The following is a 24,264-nucleotide window of genomic DNA, read 5'->3' on the forward strand; positions in this document are numbered from 1 at the left end:
GCTTGGTCACTGAGCCTTTCTGTCCTCACAGCTCGGTTATCTGAAGATCTGTATCTGACATCCTGTAAATACCCACTGCTGCAACCGTGCTGGTCCCTGCACATTCTCTTCAACTCAGTGAAATGGATTCCTAGAACTTCTTCATACTGTGATATCCCTCCCAGCCTCACACCCCAAATCACTTTTCTGTGCTGTAAAAATGCCCAACAACTGGACGACAGAATCATAAAATCATAGAATGGTTTGGGTTGGAGGGGATCTTAAAGATCATCTCATTTCAACCCTCCTGCTATGGGCAGGGACACCTTCCACTAGACCAGACAGACAGACCAATGTGCAGAGATGGGCAAGAAAGTAGCCACCTCATTTTCTTGGCAAATGTGGTTTAAAAATGGCAATACATAGAGAAACTAAACATGATGCATGGATCGGGCTTTTCAAGAAAGCAAATTATCAGTGCTTCTTTCCTCTGTGAAACTGCGTCATGGAAAGTCTGAGGGTGGCTCCAGCTGAGCATGAGTCAGAGGATTCTTCTTAGCATTTTGTAGGTTGCCCTCTTACACAGAGAATTTTCTCATTATTTCCTTTCAAATGGCACAGGAATGAGGATGCTACCTGTGTCTGATGGATCTACTTGTTTCTGCAGAGGAATGTGAAAGCAGTGATGATATCTCAGGGCTAGATATTTCTGCCAAGTAATTCCTATTTATTTCTATCATCTCTGAAAAAAATCCAACAGTTATCCACAAGAACCCTTATTAGGAAAGATTTTGAAGATATCACCATGAAGGCTGCAGGAATTAAACCAGAACAGCAGGTCAGCAAGGAAGGGAAGACAGCAAATTCATGGCAGCTACAGTGAAATGCTGTCCATCTGCCTTCTATATGGAAGGATGATAAAACTGAACTACAGGCTCAGATGACTTTGCCACTTTTCCCTCAACATTGAATGCCTTTGAAAACCCACCAGCATATGCCATGAGAAATAATATGATGATGCTTACTATAAAGAGCTACTGAAATATACTAATTGTGAAGAAAACACGGCTCCAGCACATAAGCCCATTTATCAGATTAGGTTTACATCTACATTAGGGTGATATCCATTCCAGGGGTCAAGGGCACCTCAATTGATCCCAAACTTTGCCCCTGAGTAGAGCAGACAAAAACCCAAGTGCACAGTCGTGAGAATCAGATATTGTAATTTGGGGCAGCCTAAGCAATGAAGGGAATGTGACACAGCAGATGAAGAATGAGCAGCAACTGCACCAAACTGGTAAATTCTTGTTGCAAGGGTCTGAGAAATGTGATGAGGGCTCTGTCCACACTCTGCAGTGCACCCACCCTGGCTGTGCTGTGCCATAACATGGTGCAGAACAGAACTCACTTTCCCCAGTACATCATTCTGCTGAAGAATGGGAATTGGGAGCATTTTATGGTCTCCGTGAGGGTTCAGCTGCAAAGGAGTCTTGCTGACACCAGAGGTACAAATGATTCTGGCACTGCAAGCTGGCCTGCTTGTCAGGAACATCTGCATCACAGCAGGATGGTATTTGTCTGCCAAAATACCCTTGAATTTTTCCTCTCAATTGCCCTCAATAATGGGCTATTGCCCTTCTTGGGTCACTCATTTTCCAGGTGTTTCTTCAGGAGTCCCAGGATTTGCCTGAAGACCATCACAGCAGTCCATTTTCCCTGAGGTGACTTCTACCATTAAGTGATTCAGCTGTACCTGTCAGGTGGCTTGTTGACTCCTGTGACACTGGCATTTTTTGAGGACCACTTCCATATCCTGTGGATTTTCCTTTTGTAAAAGAGCCTGTGGGAGTTTGCTACTATGGTGACTCTAAACACCTCTGAACACCTCTATCCCTTGGGGCTGCTGCAGTGTCACTGCTAAAGTAGCAGCTGCTTTTGGTAGGACAATTTTCTCATTATTCCTTTTCAACTGAATTTCTAGATATAAGCTCCAGTAAATGCAAGAGGTGTAATGAGGTGGGTGCTTTACAACTGCAGTGAAAAGACAGTCTGCTGTTCAAAGAGTGAAATACCTACATTAAACACATTAAGCACATAAGCCATAGGTATCATAGAAATTAGTTTGGCTTTTGTTGGGTTTATTTCAGAGTATTAAGTTAAACTTGCCATGAAGGACAATTTTCCCAAATCAAACCCGCTTGCTTTAATCCATTCTTCCTGTTGAGTCCCTGCAGAAATGGGCCCAGAATACCATTCTGCTTTGTTGTTGCTAGAGAGCTAAAGAGCATAATTTACATTTCTAAATCTGTTAGGATGGTGTGACAATGGTTTTCATCTAGCAGCTTCACTATAAAAAGAGGAAGATGGAGCAGGAGGAAAATGAGGATCCTGGGTTTGATTTCTCTTATTTGTTTTATACATAAGTAAATTCAGTAATCTTATCCATGAATTATTCCTGACTTATGCTGCTGTAAGAAAAATGATTCAGATTCTTCAGTCAACACATCTGTTCTTTTAGATCCAGGAAAATATAAAATTCAAAAGTCTGTTATAACACCAAGAATAAACCATTCTCCACCTCTACAGTCTCCATTTTATTGCTGCTGGTTGTGAAGAATCTCTGATCACAAAGATGGAGATGAGGAAAAGGAATGGTTCTCAAATTCTGTTTTGGTTGACTAGATGATTTCAGGGTAAAAAGAACATTAAATATACTTACAATGTGCACAGCCCATGAACAGACAGATATAGCTTATATTCCTGAGTACAAATAATACCTACAAAATACACTAGGTATGCAACTGAGCCAGTCATAGCTTGTGCTCTGTGTTACTTAATTGGTGGGAAAAAAAGAGATGTTTTTGGAAGAGCTCTTTCACCACTGTCTTCTGCTTGATCATATTTAATAGGCTTTTCCATGTGGTTTTCAAAGTATTTCTCTGGAATAGCATGCTTCCTTGTGTTCTGCACATCACTTTCTGCTGTGCCTGTGAAAGGAGTCAGTCTGTCAGCCAGTTCACTTCTCACTTTGTCAGCTGCATTTTTCCAGAGATTCTCTGCAACAATAAATCATTAAAATGAGAGGGTTAAGACTGCAGATTCTTAACAGCAGCTAAAACACAGGATTGACACAAACTCTCAGCAAATCAGGTGAAAGCTTTCTCTGGGATCTTACAACCCCCACTGCTGCATTCTTTTGCTCTGAAAGTGCCATAACTGTGGTGTGGTGTCAGATACTGTTCTGCTCTCAGCAGGGAAAAGGGCTTTCTGTGTGAATCTTCATCACTTCCAGTCTTCTTGCAGACAGCTGAACTAAAACATAAAGCATGCAGCTCTACACAAGTGAGGACTGGCGCCTTTACCCACCCCACTTCAGGGGCCATCCATTATCTCCACACTTCCACCTCCCCTTACTCCAGGCAGATGACACTAAACACCAAGAAACACCAAACACTGGTATAAATGCCCTTAGTTCTGAGGTGGAACATGCTTACGAATAGTCTCTCTTCTATTTTCCAGTGCACAGAAGGAGCCATCACTCATCTTCCTTGGGGCCTGTGTTTTCCGGAAGATTTTTGGCTCCTGGATCCACGCGTGTTTCATCGCTTCATCAGGAGTCATGCGCAGGGAGGGCTCCCACCTTAAATCCACGGGAGACAAATCATTATTCATCTATTTCTATCTGAAAATTAGTAAGAGGCAAGAGATTGAGCCCTGTCTTTTGAAAGTCAGGTCATGAGCACATGTTTTTGAAACAAAATAATTTTCTTTTTATCCCAAAACCATTGAAAAATCTTATGTGATCTTCTCCAGCCTTCAAAACCTATTTACGTCAGCACTGTGCTGATCAAACCCTCTGCAGCATCAAACCATTTTTAATATGCAGTTCCTGCTTCTATTAAGGAAGCAGCAACATTCTTGTTTAAGGTTTGGTTTTTTGCTCCAGTGATATTATTTCCTGAAATTTCTGATTCAACCAGCAAACCAAAATGAATCAATGATTCACACAGACTTGGCAAACAGAGAACACTGAAAGCAACCTTGTTGTGAAACATGGTGGGATGATTTTTTCTTCCCTCCCCATGTCATCACAAGTTAGCAGTTTCTTTAAAATTTCTTTAGGAAAGTGCTACTGAACTTCTAGAAAGAAATTTTAAGTCCATTGCTAAAGAAGGCACAGTAAAGTGTCAATAATAATAGTTATACAAATGATGCCACCTGGAAAACAAAACAAAACAAACCCAAAACACCCCACCAAAAATAAATAAATCAAACACAACAGATACCAGGATTTTAAAGGCACAAAAGAATGAAAGCAAAGTCAAAAGTAGCTTGTTGCATACAGTATGAACTCACATTAAGCATCCTTTCAAGAAGTCCAAGAAACCAGCATCATGGGTGTTCAGCACTGTGCTTAGATCCTTGGAGTCTGGGCATCTCTTTTTCCCCTTGCTGTTAGTTATGGATTTAGGAAAACCTTTGGAATCTTTAAAAAAAAAAAAAAAGGCATACTCAAAAACTTACATTAAAAACGTTCACTAAATACTTTAAAAAGTTGCATAAACAGTATCTGTGTCCATCCCACTAACTCCAGTTTTGCCCTGTTGGATTGATAATCTACCAGAATTGTGGCAAACAGGATTGATTACATCCTAGAGACCACATCCTACACTTGTTTGGTTTGCTTGCTTTGAGAAATTTCCAAACCCAATTTATACACAGAGAAATGAAAAATGTAAATTAGTTCCCAGAGCCCACTGCATTCCTTTCAGCAACAATATTTTTAAAAAGCAACTTCTCTATCACTTTGGCAATTAGAGGCCCATAAGACATGAAGAGAAGAGCTCCAGGTTTGTTTATAGGCCTCATTTTATCCTTTTGCTATTTTTCCATACCTCTTCCTGGAAGTATTTTTATCATCTAGGAATTACCTAAAGATCTCTGACCCTGCTCTATACCAGTGCTATTAATTAGTGGTTAACTACCAGGGAGGGATCCAGAAAGGAAAATAATCAGAAGAAATTACCAAAGAAAGTTCTCCTCCTTGACGCAGCCTGGATAAAATCAGCTGGTGGAAGACCCAATACCTTCATAGAAAATGAATTGACAGAATTACTCCTCATTTCATAAAGATGCACAACAACCATCAGGTGAGGTGTGGCATTTTGCTCTCCTTATGAAAAGAAGTTGAATGTTGCAATTTACTGTGAAATGTCTACAAAATATTTCCTCTTATTGTGGAGGGCATTAAGGGATTCCTTAATGCTGCCTGTACACATCTTTGCATCAAAAATAGCATGGCCAGCAGAACCAGGGCAGTGATTGTCCCTCTCTCCGTGGCACTGGTGAGGCCACACCTCAAATCTGTTTCCAGTTCTAGACCTGTCACTTCAGGAAGGACATTGAGGAGCTGGAGTGTGTTCAGAGAAGGGAACAGAGCTGGGGAAGGGGCTGGAGCACAAGTCTGATGAGGAGAAGGTGAGGGAACTGGGAAGGAGGCTCAGCCTGGAGGAAAAGAGGCTCAGAGGGGCTCTTCTGGCTCAAAGAGCCATTTGGCTGAATTAAACCTCCCTCTGGAAGGCCAGGCCATAGCCAATCATATTTCATTACTGCTTGAGGTTTCTCTTTGTTTCTGGTGGTGCAGTTTATCAAATGGGTGTGCAAACCAATCCCAAATGTTACCTCCATGATGCAGGCAAGTTGGTCAGCTTCATTTTCCCCTGGGAACAGTGGGTAGCCTGTGTAAAGCTCTGCTATGATACAGCCTAAGCTCCACATATCAACAGCCATAGCGTAAGGATGACCAAGAATCACCTCAGGGGAGCGATAAAAGCGGCTCTGAACATAGGTGTACACTGGATCAAAAATTAGACAAGAAGCAAAATATCACAGTTGGGACTGAAAAGTCAATTTGCAGATTTCACAGAAAACAGGCCTATGTTCAGGAATCATAAATCTGTCTATCCATGGATTGCTCACATAGGCTCTGGAAACATTTTCTAATCCCATCCTAAAAGTAATGGGTGATACACTTTCCCCTGTCCTACTTAGAAATTGTTTTTCAACAAGTTTCACTGAAGTAAATTGTTCTACTAATGCAGTGATTCAGTTTATCCATGCTTATTTTCCTATTTGAAGGGGTTCCATTTGCATCAATCAACAGTTCCTAAATTAAAAGCACAGTTCTCATTTCCCTCCCTGTGGTATTCATACAAAAAGTACCAATTATAATTTAACCATCTCACAGAGAAAGACTGTCTGGACCTGACAAACTTCTTCATAAGTGAAATATTTGGATTATCCTCTTAAGTTTGTTCCAGCTAACCACTCCTGAAAGTGCAATTCTGATTTCAACAGGAGTAAAGGAGCTGATCAGGCTTGGGACAAAGAAAAAGAATGGTAATATCTTACTTGTCTCTACCAGTATTTGCTCCACCACCAGTGGCTGAACAGTTCACCAGGTTCTAATTAGGGGCATAGGTCAATATGTTAGCCCAATCCAAGAAATAGTTTTTCCACATTATTTAAAATTAAGAAAGCTTATTAAGAAAATTACATCAACTTGACTTTTCTGCAAACCTCTTTGGTCTTCATAGCAGCTTGATCCAAAATCAATAACTTTGACTGAACCTTGCCCATTGTGGTATAATAGTATGTTCTCCTAAAAAGAAAAAAAAATCACAGGGAAAAGATGGGTTTAGCACCATATTAGGTTAGTGCACACTTGTGAAAATCAGAATGTAAATCACATTTACACTTCTCTGCATAATGAGAGCTTCAAAATCCAACCTCCTTTGGAATGCATTTGCTAACACGAGGAGGCAGCCAATAATGTGCAATTGTGCAAAGCAGAGGGGAGATCTGGAAAGGTACCCAGGCTGCAGGTGACACAGAAAGGGCACCAGGGAGCTCCCCAAAACTCAGGATTGCTTATCCAGTAAAAGCCAAACTGCACCTGGCTTTGTGCTGTGCTGAATTAACCAGAACCATCCTTTTGTAAGCACAGAAAGCCCCTGGCCCATGAAGGAGCCACACTCCACAGTTCTTCCCTGCACTGCTGGCCCCAGACTGTATCAGCTCACCCCTCCCCACCTGTGTGATGCACAAGTCTCAAGGGAGGGATAAATGGACAAGGCAGGGTCCTGTGGATTCTTAGCTGGATGCAGGTGGGTACAGAACTGGGTTCCTGCAAGTCCAGCTGGAGAAGTGATCCTTAAACAGCCAGCTCAGGGATATGTGCACTGATGAGCCTTTAGCTCTCTTCTGCAGAGCTGAGTTTTATCCTCATTCAAAGTCTCTCTAAATGAAGGATTTCCTTCTCCACTCCTCAGCAGACAGATGGTTACCTTCATCAACCAATTTTACAGTGATTATATGTCAGGGCTTTGAAGGACTGAACACTTCCCAGGTGGATGCCAAATAATGATGAAGTGGTTTCCTGGGTAATTAGCTCATAAGGAAATGTTTCGTGCGCCAGGAAAGAGAAGCTGCTACTGGTGAAAATCAAAGCAAGGACTGACTTCCACAGTCCAGGTGCTCTTGGCTCTGGTAAGGGAAGCAGCATTCCCTCTCTGCAGCTCCACATCCCTTCGTGCTCATGGTAGGACTCTGTCTCTTATACTGAATCCCTCACAATGCAAGGGAGCTGGTCAAAGCTGGAAAACCAGGACTGACTGAAAAACCAGGCTTTGGAGGCAGTGATTACCTAGTATAAAGGCCAGAGAAACTCCATATTCTACCTTATGCTGAGAAATATCATAGGAGGCAGATGGCATGACAGATGTGAGTTTCAGGCAACATAAATTCATGAAACTGTACAATTGTTGAATGAGAACAAGATTGTCTTTTAGTTAACTCCCTACATTTTCACTAATATGTTGCTCTATTTAATACAGACTACACTAATTGATGCTGCCAACGTCATTCCTTGTCAGTAACTGCCTGGAAACAAATTTCCCATTGGGCTAATTGGTTTTGATTCATATATTTGGATTATCTTGCAAGCCTCTCTTCTCACTGCAAATTGGTCTGGTCAAGATATTGGTAAGACAGTGGGTATAGACAGTATGTGACTTCTCAGAATGCTAAATCAAGACACATTTAGCAAACTGAGAACAGAATTTCATCCTTAACATTTTTACCTGAGAATTTATTTATTTCTTTATTGGTTAATTTGCCCTTTTGAAAAGGAAACCAAGAGGAACTTTCATCTGAAGTGAAAATATAATTAAAATCCTTCAGAAATCTCAGAAAATTGCAAAATATTAAATTTGGGGCTTAAGGAGAATGGAAATGTTTTACCTAGCATGAATGCTTAGCAGATACAGCAGAGGGAACTGGAGGAAGATGTTCCTCCAAAGACAGGTGAACACCCTAAATACTGTTCCACAGAATTCCTTTCCCATTTACTAGGCTACCTAATTTTATAGTTATGCCTAAGAAATTAAATAGACTTAACAGAATAACCTGGAACAGGCTGCCTTGTGAATACTCCTCACATTACAATGTCTCTCATCCTGAAACACTTAATTTGACAAGTACTTTTTCTCTTAGCAAAAAGTCATTACCTGAATTTGATTCATATTTGCATACATTTTGGCAATCAAATAATCTCACTTAATGCTTTGGTGAATGAACTGAATCAATGGTAATAATCAGTTGACTGTAACATGAACATAATCTGAAATAAATTACAGCTTCTCTACAAACATCATACTGGGTTTTTAGGGTTTCTCCTCACAATTCTTCTCAATCAATAAAGAACAGGATAAGTTCATTTTTTTAAAAATACCAAATATATTTATTATTTATTATTTCTCAAAATACCAGGTGATGAAATGATTGTACTTACAGGCTTCAGATCACAGTGAATGATTCTTTCCTGGTAGAGCACTTGCAAGCACCTCAGCACACACCGAGTGAAGTGGCGAATCAATGACAGGCTGAAGCCTTGGAAATTGTTCTTTTTGATCAGCTCATACAAATTTATTCTATGGGGGAGAAAGAAGCAGCAGACAGAGAGCAGATAAGAGATTGGGGAATTTATTTTTAAAGGCTTGATTAGTTTCCAGTGCATTTAGAGCTTGTCTTCCCATATGGAGGACTCATGCAGGTGAAAATGACAGCTATTTTCCTTCCGGCAAGTGCTGCTCTGCATGTGATATGCACAAACAGCAGATCTAAAGCAGATGTAAAATCAGTGAACTTGCTTGCTAAACTCTCTGCTGTTAAGCAGCTGTGCTGATTTTTACCAAGAACAATAATCATTCAGGAACAACAAAAAAAAATTTCTTCTGTCTCCTTTTGCTGTCATTTCTCTTTGCTTTGGCATCTTGAGTAAATAGTTTCTGTCTAAAGGTTTTTAACCAACAGTAAATATTTCTAGATAACCCCCCCATCAATTCAGGTCTCAGTAGATTTTTATTTCCCTCTGGTGACCATCACATCTTAGCAACTTCCAGTAGCCCTGCCCAGTAGCCTGGAGAAGAGAAGGCTCTGGAAGATCTCAGTGCAGCTTTCTGGAGCCTTAAGGGGCTTAGGAAAAGGAGGGACAGAGATTTTTGATAGTGATAGTGATAGGACAAGGGTAATGATTTCAAACTGAAAAAGGAATAGGTTTAGAATGGATATTAGGAATCAATTCTTTTCTGTGAGAGGTGTCCTCAGCACTGGCACATGTCTGCAAGGACATGACCAACTGGACCTTTCTGCCTTCCTCACTGGAGTGTCCACTGATGGCAGGCACGGCCCATTCCTTTGGAATTAAAGTTGCCCAGACTTAATGGAAAAGATCACAAATCAAAAGCTTTTGATGGTATTTTAAAGGCAATGAAAATTTTACCAGACAAACATTTTTCTATGACAACCAGTCTTCGACTCCTCTGTGGAGAGCTAAAGATAGTGGCTCTCCCACTTCCCTGTGTGTTTCCATAGCAGCTTTCAGAAAAGACTGGTCTGTGTCTTCGCTGGAGAGGAGTCACCTCTTACCCTGTGTGCCTGTAAGTGACAGACTCACATGCAGCAGCACAAGGGATTTAGGTTTCTTTGGGATCAAGCTGTCCATATCATGCTGAATCTTCAGCAGGAGCCGTAGCACATGCACCAATGGGGGCTTTACTCTAAGGGCTGGAGAAGTGTGGGTAGCCTGGAAAATTCCAGCTAAATTCCCTGATTACAAGAAGGCTGATGAATAAAATTATCTGACTTCTCCAAAATTCTTCCAGAACTCCTCTTAAGATGTCCTGCAGCAAAGATTGATAAAAAGTAAGATGCAGTTTTATTTTTAAATTATTTGATATTATTCATATTTATATACCCTGAAGTTTACCAGTCCTGAATTTACTCTTTTCCTCACAGGTCTTTCGGGGAAGAAGCCTTCAATACCCAGCACAGAAAATAAGGGATGGATCATGTCATTGCCCGTGTGAAGTCTGAACGTGGCCTTTTTCAGTTCACCTTGGGTGATCAAAGGCTCAGTTATGCAGTCTGTATTTAGACAATGTTCCTTTCTAGCTGCCAATTCTTCTGAAGAAGACATAAAAATTAAATCTTGTAAGGCACAAGAGCTACAATTCTCCTCAAGGTGTGTGTAAAGGAAAATGTACTTTACCCTAGCAGTTCAAAGGAGATACAGAAGTGATTGCGAAAGTAGAAGTATTCCTTCATGTGGATGATATTGTGAGTATCATCTTTGTCTTTCTTCAGCAGAGCATCAAGGATCTTCACTTCTACCAAAGCCTGGCTGTGAAATCTGAAATAACACATGACATGGGAATGGTGACATCCACTCAGGGTAGCATTTGTATTTCTGCAAATGCTACAAACACCATGAGCTTACAATAAACTCAGCAGGTGGGACAATTATTAAAATGTTTCATTCAACCCCGTTAACCACTGTAATTTTAATTTCTTACTGTTGATTCCTAGTCTAAATACACTAGCCTTACATAACACTTCAGGGTACCTAATTTGACTTGTCTGAAAAAACCTTTAAATGAAAAGGTTTCTAGTGAGTATCCAGACTAAAATCCTGGTGCTCTCAAGTCTATAGGAATGCTTCACTTTCCTTGAACATGTTTCACACCTACTACAGTCAGACAGTGGATTTTGAAAAGCATCTTTACACTTAGTGTTCACTGAGGGGGGAAATTGAACAGCTGAACATCTGTTTCACTAACTCTGCTTCAAGCTCACAAATTTGTAATCAGCCACTTAACAAGAACAGGTTGCTTAGGACCACAGTGTAGAATTTTTCATGTTCAAGCAAGTGATGGGTGCCTTCCAGCATATTCCTGTGGTTTTGAAACTTAGTGGGGATGCTCCCTGCTCTCAGTCATGCACAGCTGGTTACCTGGGTTGTGTATTCACTGTGCAACAGATAGAGAGACCTTGTGAGCCTGGAGAAATTCTGCTTGCTTTCCTAGGCTCTCTCTCCTCCGGGTGCAGGTCAGTTCCTGGTACCCTCTTTCCTCACTCTGCTCTCACTGTGTTTAATGAATGTAAAGGAGGTTTGATTTTGATTTGTTCACATTGTCACTTTTGCCTGTGATGATTTTACCAGTTTAAAGTCAGCAGATATCTCACCTTTTCTTATTCCTTATTATTTTCAATGCCACTAACTCATTGGTTTTGTGATCCAGGCATTTGGCCACCTGCCCAAACGACCCTTTCCCAATGACCTCCAAGACTTCGTAGCGGTAGGCAATGTGGTCATGTAAAACCTTCAAAAGAACACAAAGGGTTCAGATTCAAGGAGTACAACAAAGACCAGGCTTCCCAGTGTATGTTTGAATCTGCTCTCCATGACAGATGGTGGGCTAGCTGCAGGTGAAGTCTACATCAAATAAGGGTAACAAGGAAAATCCCAAGTGATGCTTCCATAGGCCAGCTATCTTGCATCCACCCTGCATGACATGCAAAGTGAATTCTTCCCTGAGCTTTAAAAGGCATGTTTTCACTATGTGAATATTTATCTTCTAGAAACAACATTTATCTCACAGAAAACGCTTAAGAGTTAGCATAAAATCACATCAAACTTACTGAGCTCAAAATGAATACCATAATTTTTCCACTTACCTTTAAGTAGGAACCATGCTCATCATCATAACAATTATTATTCTGGGTTTCAGGCAAACCTTCAATCTTTTTAGCTTCCAGGCCAAGAAACCAGAGCTCTGTATAATTGAAAATTTCTTTTTGCTCATAGACTGTTAACTGGTTTCTAAAATTTTTCAAGGCTTCTAAATCAGAAAACAAGAACGTAAAACCAAAAATCAATAAAATGTCAGAAACCTGATGGCAAAGTGCTTTTACAATGGAACATTTCACAGTAGAGCCCACCACTTTGAGCAGGATGCTGAGAAAAGCTGTTAGAGTTCCCTTCCAACTAAGATTTCTCTTTTTCTACAATTTCATACAAATTTCTATTTATTTTTTTTTTCTGGCTTGCAGTATTAAGTTCAATAAAGCACTCATCATCTGTCAGCAAGACTTTTAAGAGAGTTTAGGCAAAAATTATTTAATTGTGAGGGAAGTTATGTATATAGATTTTATGAAAATCCCATCTGTTGTCTATCTGCTCCCTCAGACTCCATAACTTACACGAAAAGTTACATTTTTATTGGTTTGATTGTTATATTTATAAAATGTCAGTAATGTCTAGTTAACCAAAGCTTTCAAGTACTTGTTTTTCTGATAAAAATCATCAGTCAGATGCTTGAGGTTAGGAATCAAATGGAGCCTAAATCTGCTTTTCTCCTGGTTCTGATTCTTCCTGCATATAATTTCAGCTGCCCTAACACCTCCACTCCCATCATTTAAATGTAGCTATATATTCAGACAGGAGCATTATAAGTCTATGTGTTGCATGCATGTGTGGGCGTTTTGTTAAAAAGTGGCAGATCTTTATCCAGCAATGCAGGGATGCTAAATCATTTCAAAGCAAAAGGCCACTATTTTTTTTCCTAGACTCCTTCTAGAAATAGATTAACTCTGTCAGAAACTTTCTTGATCCAAGAACTCCCAACATGCAATTTAGCCCACATCGATAAAATGGGACACAGCCACAAGGAAGTGGGAAAGGATTTTATCCCTGTAATGGAATATTGCTCTCACCTACCCCACCTAAGTCTTAGATAAATATACATTCTTTTTGATACTGCAGGTTTCTCTTCTGTATTTGTGTTAGTCAAATCATTCCCCTACTGGGTACTTCCCCAAGCTGGATAATTAGAAATCACTTAGTCCCATCCACACTGCTGTGCTCTAAATTGTTAAATATTCCAGCAGCCATTTAACAAGGCACCTCTGGCCCCTTAGTGTCCTGACTCTACACACTCCTCATCTGTGCAGGCAGCCTGTCACTCCAATCCTTTCCGTTTACCCAGGGATATTCTACCTGAAGCTGTCATAGGCAGTTTGACCCCGATGCTGGTGCTCTCCAGTTCGGATGGTTTTGTATGGACTCTGGTATCACTCTCAGGAAGACTGTCTGGAAGGTTAAATTGAGGAAAATTGCCTTGAGTTCCATTTTCCTGCCAAGCAGAAAAAAAAATCTAAAAATTAAAACTGCTATATTCACAGAACAAAGCTGCAATATATTTATTTTGGATTAGTTGAGTAATCTCTATGTCAATTTTGTGCTGAGACAGAACAAGCAAGCTTGGGCACTAGAACACCCTGCTTATTCAGACTGCAAATTCTGCCAAAAGCACTAAAGGCTGTTGAACCATGGACAGATAAATCTCTCTAAATGAGAGAAGGAAGTTCATCTTCCAGATTTATTCAGTATATGGACTCTCTAGAAGTGCTATCTATACCAATGCTGGTCAGCCTTGGAGAGAGCTGTGGAACAATCCCTCTTGGAAACCATGCCAAACCAAGTGAAAGACAGGAAGTTGATTTGGAATAACCAGTATGGATAGGCCAACAAATGGTGTCTGAATGACTTCGTTGTCTTCTCTGATGCAGTGATTGGCTTGGCCAGTGGGAGAAAAGCAGTGAGCATTGTGGACTTTGCCTTGAGCAGGGCCTGTGACACTGGAGCCCAGTGAGTGGGAGATGAACTCGATAAATGGATCATAATGTGAGCAGCCTGCTCCAAGTCTGCTCTGCTTGTAGTGAGAGATTGGGCCAGATGTCCTTCAGAGGTCTCTTCCAAACGAAATGATTCCTTTATTTATATCTCATCCTTTGAGAAAGTCCTCAAAGAAGTGGGGCTGGATGGAGACAAAAACCAACTCAGTGTCTGTCCGTGTCAGAAGGGTACCAAAGCCATATTCAAAAACCAGCACATGGTTGCCAAGACAAGGAGAACCCAGGTGATGGGATATGAACTAACAAGTGGGCAAGCTTGGTCCACCACATCCTTGCAAGAAGTCCTGACTGGTACCACTTCAATAAAACCATCTTGGTGCTTGTGGGGTTTGAGTTAAGGATATGTGCAAGTAAAAATGGGTTATTTTTGAAATGAAGCATTTTTCCATACTTGTCTCTAATTCTAACCCTTTTTCTCTCTTCCCCCACACTTACACACTTGTGACACTTTGCCACTGACACTCTCTCAGTGGTACTTAGAGGGAGGCTGGTTCACCAGGCAAACAAGATGTCCAGGAGCTTTATAACTCACCTGAAAAGAGGGGAGGACACTCTGCAAGCTCTTATTTGCTATTTGAGGCAGGCTGCTCTCAAAGGGGGGAGGGTTTGCAGCATCTGCAGCCAGACTATGCTTCACTTGACCTTCCAGATGTGGGAGGGAAAGGACACCACGACTGACTCTCTAAATAGAAAGCACAAGGAAATGTCATGTAACGACCTAGCAAGCAGTTCTGTGCCACACCTATGAACAGCAGAGGGATGTAACTCCTTGGAAAATGTGTGTGGTTCGCTTCTGACACCTAAAGGCAAAGGGGAAATGAGCAGATGCTAAGGCAGCTCCACCTGTACTAACAGGGAGTATGAAGTTGTCCAGGCAATCCAGCACAATTTAGGGAATGAGACTCCTCACAAGAACACTTCCATCCAGCATCAGAGCAGTGACTGCTTCAGCTGCAAAGGGTGGCTGGGTATGGAAGCCCAGCAGCCATTCCAGGCAGCAGGACTCCTGTGAATGGGGAAAATAAAGCCCACACAGGGTAATAAGTAGGCATGAAGTGTCAATGGCAGAAAATATCATTAACTATTCCCAGTGGCAGAAGAGAAACTGGGACTGGACTGCTGCCAAACAGCAGGGGTGGACACAGTGGGAAATCTTCTCTGCACTGGTTTCTCCTTATTTCCTTCCCTCTCATTTCCTATGGAGCTCAATTTGACTGGGCCCCTTTGTTGCACTCTTTATTAGTGAGGAAAAGGCAAGCTCTCAGAAAACTTTGCTTAAAAATAAATGCTTATGCTCATTTAAATAATCCAGGATTACTAGTCCTTCCTGACTTCTTCCATTTATTATTTGCAGAACACTTCTATATAATTTTTTAATTACAGTCAGTCATTAAAAAGGGCACAGTTTTATGAATGTCTTGTATGTCTTATCAATGTCTTGAATATCTCAAGTCAGAGAAGTCAAACTCTTACCAGCAAAGAAAACTCTTTCAGGTAGATTATCTATTTGGTAAATAATAAAAGAATTATTTGAAGTAGATCTGAAACAGATCAACTATGCACTGTGAAATGCAGAATAAGGTCTGAGAGCTAAAGCTACAGCCCACATGAACCTGTGAAATTTTTCTCCTCAGGGAAGCATAGGAACATATTTAGCAAGCTTTTGACAACAAAGGTGAGGTTTGATATTTTCTTAAAAAGGAGCAATGCTCTCAAGCCAATCAGCTTTAATGATTAAGTTTTTTTATTCCAGTAATTATACTGTGGAATAGCCTTTAAAAACTTACAACTGGGATTCCAGTGGACTTTTCCCAAAAGCTTCAAGAAACAAAAGTGATTTGGCAGAAGAAATGCCTTAAATGCTACTGAACACAGCAAAACCAAAATACTTGCAGGCATTTAGGACAGTCATACATCCATAGACAAAATGGAAGAGGACAAGGAATAGAAGACTTGCCTCTGCCCATATTCATTTATTGTAAGAGATCACTTAAAAAACAAGCATTCAGGTATTTTTGAAGTCAGCTGAAGAGTCACATACCTGATGGAAGACTCTGTTAGAGCCCAGATGGTCCCTCTCTTGAACAGTCAGCTGAGACTGAGAAAAAGCATCCACATGGGAAGACTGCAAACATAAAGCGAGGCTTTAATAAAAATTATTCTGGAGGAAAAAATTATGGAACCCCGGAAAATTTCTGTATTTCCCTCTTTTGTGGCAATGCCTGTGCGAACACAAGGTGTGAGAGAGGGCCACAAAAACTGCTGAAAACATGTTACACTCAGGCACTGCCTCTCTCAATTGAGCAGCTGTTTTGTGGGCTGAGGCAGAGACGGTTTATTTTGTTATTATACCTCTCAGATGCTTGGTGTGCCCCTGTGCTCAGCCAAGGGGAAAGGGGCCCTCTGCCATCCCTAAATATGTACTTGGAAGCTGGTAGAGAGTCTGCTTGGAAGAACAACTTTAAACTGCCTCATGAGGTAGATTGTGAGCCCATACATTGCTAAAAGCAGCATTAAACTGATTCAGCTTGTGATACAGATTTTGTAAAAATAAAATCAGGGTTTAAGTTTACTGAAATATAGAAAAAACCCATTGGCTCCAATGGGCAGACAGTATTAGCAATAAATACAAAAAAAAACCCCATGGGGAAAGTGCTAAGCAGCTCACCATTTTAAAGAGTTTGCAGGTGCTTTCAGCAATTTTTCAATAAACATGCTAAGTAGCATTGTACACTTCTGCCCAATAACAAACCTCAGTCAAATGAAGAAATATTTAGGATAGTTTAGACCAAGAAAACTCCATGGCTAAAGCAGATTGGAGCTCTGCTCTATAGGCTGGAGTGCACCCCACTGGGTTTGGTCAAAAGGGCTCCTAAAAGGATCTGTCTGAGCCTGGAAGAAGCAACTCAGATTAGATGCTGCACCTGTGGCAATACACTGCAGATATCCATATATAGACATAAATAAACATAGATACAGACATAGATCATCATAAGTGTATATATATACATATATATGCACACACACACATATATATGTGTGTATATAGATATAGATATAGATATAGATATACACATATATATAAATATATATGAAAAAGCTGTAGTGGATGAGGGATACTTGCATGCAAACTGATCTACACACACACACGGTGACCTTGATATATGCAGGGCACATTAGCATTGCTGCAAACAGGGAGATCAAACTGAACACACCCCAACAATGGCTCTGGCACATCCTGCCCTGAACAGAATCACAGACCGGTTTGGGTTGGAAGGGACTTCTAAAAACCAAGCAGTTTCAACTGGCCCCTGCCATGGGCAGGGACACTTTCCACCAGAGCAGGCTGCTCAGAGCCCCAGGCTTCCACAGCTTCTCTTGGACAACCTGTGCCAGGGTCTCACCACCCCCACAGGGAACAATTTCTTCCTCCCATCTTCCACCTCCCATTTCTTTCTCCTTACCCATGGGAAAATATCCCATCTAAACCTGCTCTCCATCAGTGTGAAGCCATTCCCCCTTGTCCTGTCACTTCAGACCCTTCTCAGGGGTCTCTCTCCATCTTTACTGTGGGCTCCCTTCAGGCTCTGGAAGGGCACAATGAGGTCACCCCAAAGCCTTCTCTTCTCTAGGCTGAACAATCCCAATTCCCTCAGCCTTTCCTCGCAGCAGAGCTGCTCCATCCTTCTGATGATCTTGATGGCCTGCTCTCGACCTCCAGAGTCTGTGGCATATCCACCCTTGCACATGCACTTAGATTAGAGACTCTAAAAGACTTTTCCAAATTAAATATGGAGCTAAAACTCTGTGTACAGATCTACCTGACCACATGGAGGAAATGCTGCCTTTTAAAAGGTTCAGCTGTCTCACCATCAGACAGGAAGACACCACTCAAGCTGGGCAGACCAGCTGGAAACTGCCCCTGAGATAACTGCTCTGTGTGTGCTCTTCCTGTTCACAAATGAATAAACAAACCCTTCTGCAAGGGCAAACTTCGAATCTAGAACAAATGGAGAACAGCTCTGGCATGAGATGAAGGGTGGCTGTGAAGCACAGGAGAATGGCAGGAAAGGGATAACTACTAAAACCTGGACACAGTAATTCCCATCTTTGGAACTGGAGATCACCCAGCCAGGGATAAGGGATGATATGCTGTAAATCCAAAATATTACCTGTGCCAACACAGCAAATGCCACGGAAGAGGGTCACTAGACTACTGCATCCTAAATAGGAGTGTCCTAGAGCATGACACAGTTTGCCCAGAATACCAAATATCCTTGTATGAATTTCTTTCGATGATGATTCCATGGAAAACTCTGTGCCAGAGTATTTTTCCAGACGATCTACAGAAAATCTTCTCATGCAATCTACGTATCAAGGGACAATCACATTTCTTATGAAGGTGAGTCTGGGATACACACTCAAAACTCTACTAATTATATCAGCCCAGCTCTTAGTAAGACTATTAATTTTAGTGTATGTTATACTTTTTTCTCACACTTCATCCATACTCCATTCCCAGCAAGCCATGATTTTCAGTTTCTGGAGCTGATGAAGAGATTACATTTAATTTCAAGGTAGTTTCTTAACCGCTTCATGCTTTTCTAGCTACAAGTCAATACAAAGCCAGGATTTTATGAAGAAAATGCTACCACTGAAAACCAAAGAAATAATGACTTCACATACCTGTGCAGACTGCAGAATCTTCACTCCAAAATGGCATTTTATTTCTTAGCAATTCTTTTAAAAAGCTAGGCAGCTATGTCTATAGTCCTAATTTTTTAAAGTAGATTTACTAACAACAGAGCATGAAAAATTTAAAAAACATATTTAAAACTAAGCAAGAGCTAAGGCAGAATGTGAGTGGGCTCCAAGATGTGCTGCAAGAATTTGGAATCCATTTAATTTCCATTCAGTGGGGAAAGATTACCAAGATTTTGAGGTGGACATTTCTCCTTTTACAGTGTAAAAGCAAAACCAGTCCATGCCTTTTTTTAACCATGGAAATCTGTGATCCTCTTTGCCCCCCTTTCTCAAAACCTACTTACTAAGGCTTTATTGCTCTTTAGGCAATTTATTCAATAAAATCAGTAAGTGACTGACCTTCATAAAATTCCCCCAAATGGGTAAATAACATAAACTTCTATTTGTAGAAAAACTGATCTGTGCCTACACCAGTCCTGCTGGTGGCTGAATGAGGAGCAGGTGGATTTATTGGACAGTCCACAGAGTGGTTTTATTTGATGGTCTTGATCCAGGTGGCCCAGCAGAACTGCTCTATCAAAACCCTGGAGTTGCCCTATGGGCTCTGCAGCTGAGCTGTTGTGGCTGGATTTGTTCTGGCAGACACACTCCAAAGAAAAACTGCAGCAACTGTTACTATTCCACTCAATTTCATTCCTGGTTTCCCTGCTCCTGTGGCACTCAGCCTTGTCCTACAGCTCCAATGCTGCAATCCCAGACTATCATCTCCTGCTATTCCAGCCCTGCAAATCCTGGACCACCTTGCTCGCTCCAGTTACTACCAAAGAAACAGAACAAGGTCCTCATCCACCACCTAGCCCACAATCACAAAGTTTTAGGATTACAGCATTCTGTAATATCAGGCATCATGACACACTTCCATAATTCTCAAAATATCAGAGTATTTCTTCAGTACCACGTTAACCATAGAAATCAGAAATTAATTAAAATTTTGGAAATTTTTAAATACACAACTACATGAAATAAAGACCCCCTCATTCACATAGGCAATCTCTTCCCCCTGTTCACAAAACTGAATGAAGCCTGTAGAATACATGGAGAGAATACAACACACGTGCTAAATCATGCAACACATTAAAAAGCCACAGAAAATACACTATTTCACTCAAAACACAGAAGGAACACAAACATTTTCCCCACCTTGTCAACTATTTCTGTCAGCATTATTGCGAGAGCTGTTAAGTGCAGGACAGGAGCTGTTTATTCCATTCAGCAAAGGCATTTCAGGAAGCCCACCTTCCTCTAGTCAGAGCATTGCAGGAGCAGTTCCATGCACAGTGCCCTGAGCAGAAAAAAATGGATAATGCTTCTGCTTGGCTTCAGATTTAAATTTCTCTCCCGGAAATATGCCAGTGACTATTAGCTGCTCTAGTATTCTTTTGGTGGCCATCTGTTCCCTTTCTCAGCCTCCTTCTAGCCAAATATAATTTTCCATATTTATCATGGCAAGTCAGTAATAAGAAAGACAAATGTAACAGGATTGGCTGTTCTCCTTGTCATCTCAGTCTGTTCTTTCTCACTGAGCTCATGTGCTTGCGAAACCAAAAAACACTTGAATTTGGATTTTGTCAAAATTTGTCACAGCGACCTTGCTATACACTGAGCAAAATCTCTTCAACAAGACTGACAGACTGGAAAATGAAAATTAATTAATTCCTTAAGGGTTGGTTTCTCATTGGGCACTATGGGTCAAACTGTGGCACCTTGGTCTGTGGTTCTTGAGGGCATTGGTGCAGAGCTGCTCTGCCCTGCAGGATAATGAGTGTGTGGATTATTGTGGTGTGGATAATGAGGCAGAACTTAGCTGCCCTCCTGTCTTTCCTCTTCCTCCTTTGGATCCTGTGCATGTATGATGGGGCACTGATGGAGGCGTCCCTATTCCCCAGCTGTCTTAGGGGAATATCTAAAGCAAAAATACAGTGTGGTCTCCTCCTTCATACAGCCAAAGAATGACATGTTCCCTGATGGTCTGAAATCTGTCAACAACCCAGAATAGTTCTCCTTTCACTCAGAAACCAGGGTTTTCAAGGAGGAAATACATGCTCACCCACTGAAGGCTGCTGCTTTTACAGATGCTGCTGGAATGGTCAAAGGACAAACAGTTATTCCTCTGCACCCATGGTGGTCTCTGCAAAGCCTTCCTGATGTAATTGCTAGGCTGCACCTTCCTAAAAGGCACATTGCTCCCACTTCCACCACTCCCACTTTTCCATTCATCCAAGCTTTTGCAACCCTCTAAGCAACAAATCTTCCCCAGTAATATAAACCTCATGTGCAAGAGAAACTTCTTATTTTCCCACAAAAAAACACTCAGGCTGTCATACCAGGATGGGGAGGCATGCAGATCTCCTAGAATGGCTGGGGTTGGAAGGAACCTTAAAGATCATCTCATCCAACCCTCCTGCCACGGGCAGGGACACCTGCCACTCTCCCAGGTTGCTCAGAACCCCATCTAGCCTGGCCTTGGACACTGCCAGGGATGGGGCAGCAACAGCTTCTCTGGGCAACCTGTGCCAGGGCCTCATCATCCTCACAGGGAAGAATTTCTTCCCAAAATCCCATCTAAACCCTCACTGGGACTCTCTTTCCCCCTGTCCTGTCACTCCAGGCCCTTGTCAACAGTCTCTCTCTATTAGCAGTCCCAGGATAGCCTCCATAGAAAGGAGTGAAGTACAGATCTGCCCATGTTTTAGCCATCCCTCATTTAGAAGAACGTCCTCTATTTTATTTTATTTATTTCCTTTCTTTGCAATGTTTTCTCTCTTCTTCATTTTATTACATTCTTGTAACCATATTCAAATTTGCTATGAGAAGTCATGCAGGAATAAAAACAACCTTCAGGATCATTCTTTTATATTATCTGAAGAGGACCAACTAATTTTTGATGACATAAGGCATTGAATACAGTTTCCCCCTACATTTCTCAGCAATAGTCTCAAAGCAAGAGAAACTCACCAGGATTCTTACTAAGTTTCAGTCATGCTACAGTGAAGTAAAAAACAGTAAATAAAATGTTTCAGCTATAAATATAAAGCAGTTTTTTCAAGTTTGAAGGAAAGATTTATCTTTGTAACTATTTTTTTTTAATTATCTGCTTCACAAAGACATTTAATTAAAGGAGCTAAGTGCAATAGTACATAAATTCCTTATGGATGTGATCACTGCCTGTGATCATCACACAGACAGTATCTTTACCAAATTTCTACATTTGGCAACATCTCTGTGAAGTAGAATAGTATTAGTGGTAAAAGAAATTAAAGAGTCTTCCCTGCAAAGAAAACCCCCTTCATCATGGAGTAGGAAGAGGATTCATTCCATCTTAGCTAAACATTCAAGGTAAACAAATTTCCCTCTGGAAGCACCCCTGTCTTTTTATTGGCTTTTCTTGAGAAAGAGCCTGTTCCAATAATGTAGACTAGATATCCCAAACTTTTACATCCCCAGAATTAGATTACATTAATTCTACTCTATATAGCATTTACTCTACTACTCCTGCACTTCAGTCTTCCTGATCTGAATGAGGGCAAAAAGCACAGAGGAACAATGAACTGAGCTGTCTCAGTGCTGTGCTGTGGCATCCATCCAGGCTTGAGCAGTGCCACAGGGAACGTCCAATGCTGCCACTGCAGGCTGAACCAGGGAAGATAAATACCAAATTCCCAAAGTGAGTGATGTTGACAGAAAACTTCTTAAATCACTCCTGCTCTATTTGTTCTAATAATGCATAGGAAGCATGCTTTTTGCCTTTTGCAAAATCAGTGCAAAGGGAATGGGTTTTAAGGTTTTGCATACATTTACTCGGGCAAAGAAGCCACCAGATGAACCAATCAGTCCAAGGCTGATAGAAATAGAAAAGCCAGTCATGGGCTCTGACTCCTTTAGAATGTTTCTTCCACAGAAGAGTGCAAAAGCTTGGGATATGATAATGTCAAGATTCTAGCATTTAAGTTAGCTACTAGTAAATTGGCTCTTTAAAGTTTATTAACAATTCCTTTCACACTTAAGATCTGCTCTTTCTCCTAGCAAACAAGAAAAAAAAGTTTCAATGCTGTTTGTTCTAAATGTGCGCAAAAGCTGGGTAAGAATCATGAATGCAATTTTACATAGGAGGGAATTAAGGCACTGTGTTGCTAAGGATGTAATTGCCAGAACCTTTTGAGATAATTCCTAACATCTGAGTAAGTGTCCTTGACTGAATTCAAATAGAATTTGGGGACATGGGGATTTTCCAAACAGCTCTCTGACTGTATAAAGCCAAAAGGACCCCAGCGACATCATCATTTCTAGAAAACAGACTGGGCAAAGAAATGACAGCCCAGAAATCAGTGCCCCAACTGATTTTTCTAATGCATCAATCTGTTCTCAGGACTATTCCAAGAACAGAAAATATGGTTATTCCTGGACTCACAAACTGAAGAGGAATCACATGAGAAGCAGGAATTGGACATGAACCAGATAAACTGATTTAAATCGAGTGGGGTGCACAGATGAAATGTAGGTGATATGTAGATGATATGTTGAAAAGTCATAGGCAGGAAAAAACTCCCCAACATTTGACAGGCAAACACATCATAGAATCATAGAATATCCTGAGTTGGAAGGGACCCACAAGGATCATCCAGTCCAACTCCTGGCTCTAAACAGATACCCCAACAATCCCACCCTGTGCCTGAGAGCACTGTCCAAACACTCCTGGAGCTCTGGCAGCCTTGGGGCTGGGAATGGAATACACCATTCCCTGGGAAGCCTGTTCAGTGCCCCAGCACCCTCTGGGGGAAGAACCTTTTCCTGATATCCACCCTGACTCTCCCCTGACACAGCTCCAGCTATTCTCTCAGGTCCTGTCCCTGGTCACACAGAGCAGAGAGCAGGGCCTGCCCCTCCTCTTCCCCTCATGAGAAAGCTGCAGAACTGCTGTGAGCTCTGGCCTCAGTCTGCTCCTCTCCAGCTGAACAGACCAAGTGCCCTCAGCTGCTCATGTGGCTTTCTCTTCAGGCCCCTCACCATCTTCATGTCCCTCCTTTGGATGCTCTCTAACAGCTTTAGATCTTTCTTATATTGCGGCACCCAAAACCATACACAATATTCAACATATGGCCAAGCCAGGCTAGAGCAGAGTGGGACAATCCCCTCACTGGCTCTGCCAGCGATGCGGGGCCTGGTAAGATCATGATCATGATGGAAAAGGATTTTTGGCTTGCTTGTCAAGCTCTGAAAGCTTTGCAAGAACTTTCCTTCAAGAAAGAGCTCCATCTGTTTCTACCCATTTATAGGTGAAATGTGGGGAGCGCCTGTGTTATCCCTGTGCTGCCTCAAGTGGAAGGTGGAGGGCAATCCAAGAGAACCAAGGCCTCTCAGAACCTGTGTAGTTCATAATTACAGTTACTAAATACCTTCCCAAATCCTACTGACATCACACATTCACCT

The 24,264-nt window shown here is 41.4% G+C and overlaps 1 protein-coding gene across 2 annotated transcripts; it reads right to left on the minus strand.

The window, feature by feature from the left end:
- Positions 1-2,085: 2,085 nt before the first annotated feature.
- On the minus strand, positions 2,086-20,500 carry DYRK4 (dual specificity tyrosine phosphorylation regulated kinase 4). 2 transcript variants are annotated; one of them, XM_038155141.1, is made up of 14 exons: positions 19,978-20,500; positions 16,115-16,198; positions 14,606-14,755; positions 13,376-13,511; positions 12,055-12,218; positions 11,563-11,699; positions 10,589-10,729; positions 8,831-8,969; positions 6,559-6,640; positions 5,662-5,834; positions 5,006-5,066; positions 4,336-4,465; positions 3,474-3,619; positions 2,086-3,035 (listed from the first exon to the last, which is right to left on the minus strand). In XM_038155141.1, the coding sequence occupies exons 1-14, from the start codon at positions 19,999-20,001 to the stop codon at positions 2,809-2,811; spliced, it is 1,794 nt and encodes a 597-aa protein (XP_038011069.1). In that variant the 5' UTR covers positions 20,002-20,500; the 3' UTR covers positions 2,086-2,808. The 2 variants fall into 2 exon arrangements, with proteins under 2 accessions (XP_038011069.1, XP_038011070.1); XM_038155142.1 differs by having other exon boundaries at positions 12,055-12,152; positions 19,978-20,498.
- Positions 20,501-24,264: the final 3,764 nt, after the last annotated feature.

Source organism: Motacilla alba, chromosome 1A (genome assembly GCF_015832195.1).
Source record: "Motacilla alba alba isolate MOTALB_02 chromosome 1A, Motacilla_alba_V1.0_pri, whole genome shotgun sequence".
Lineage (NCBI taxonomy): Eukaryota > Metazoa > Chordata > Aves > Passeriformes > Motacillidae > Motacilla > Motacilla alba.

Coding starts and splice junctions, on each gene's coding strand:
- DYRK4 (XM_038155141.1), bottom strand. CDS start 20,001: ATGCTGACAGAAATAGTTGACAAG. Junction 13,512..14,605: donor GTGTCCTCCCCTCTTTTCAG/GTGAGTTATAAA, acceptor TCTGCTTGGCAG/GAAAATGGAACTCAAGGCAA. Junction 4,466..5,005: donor AAGGAGGAGAACTTTCTTTG/GTAATTTCTTCT, acceptor TTTTTTTTAAAG/ATTCCAAAGGTTTTCCTAAA.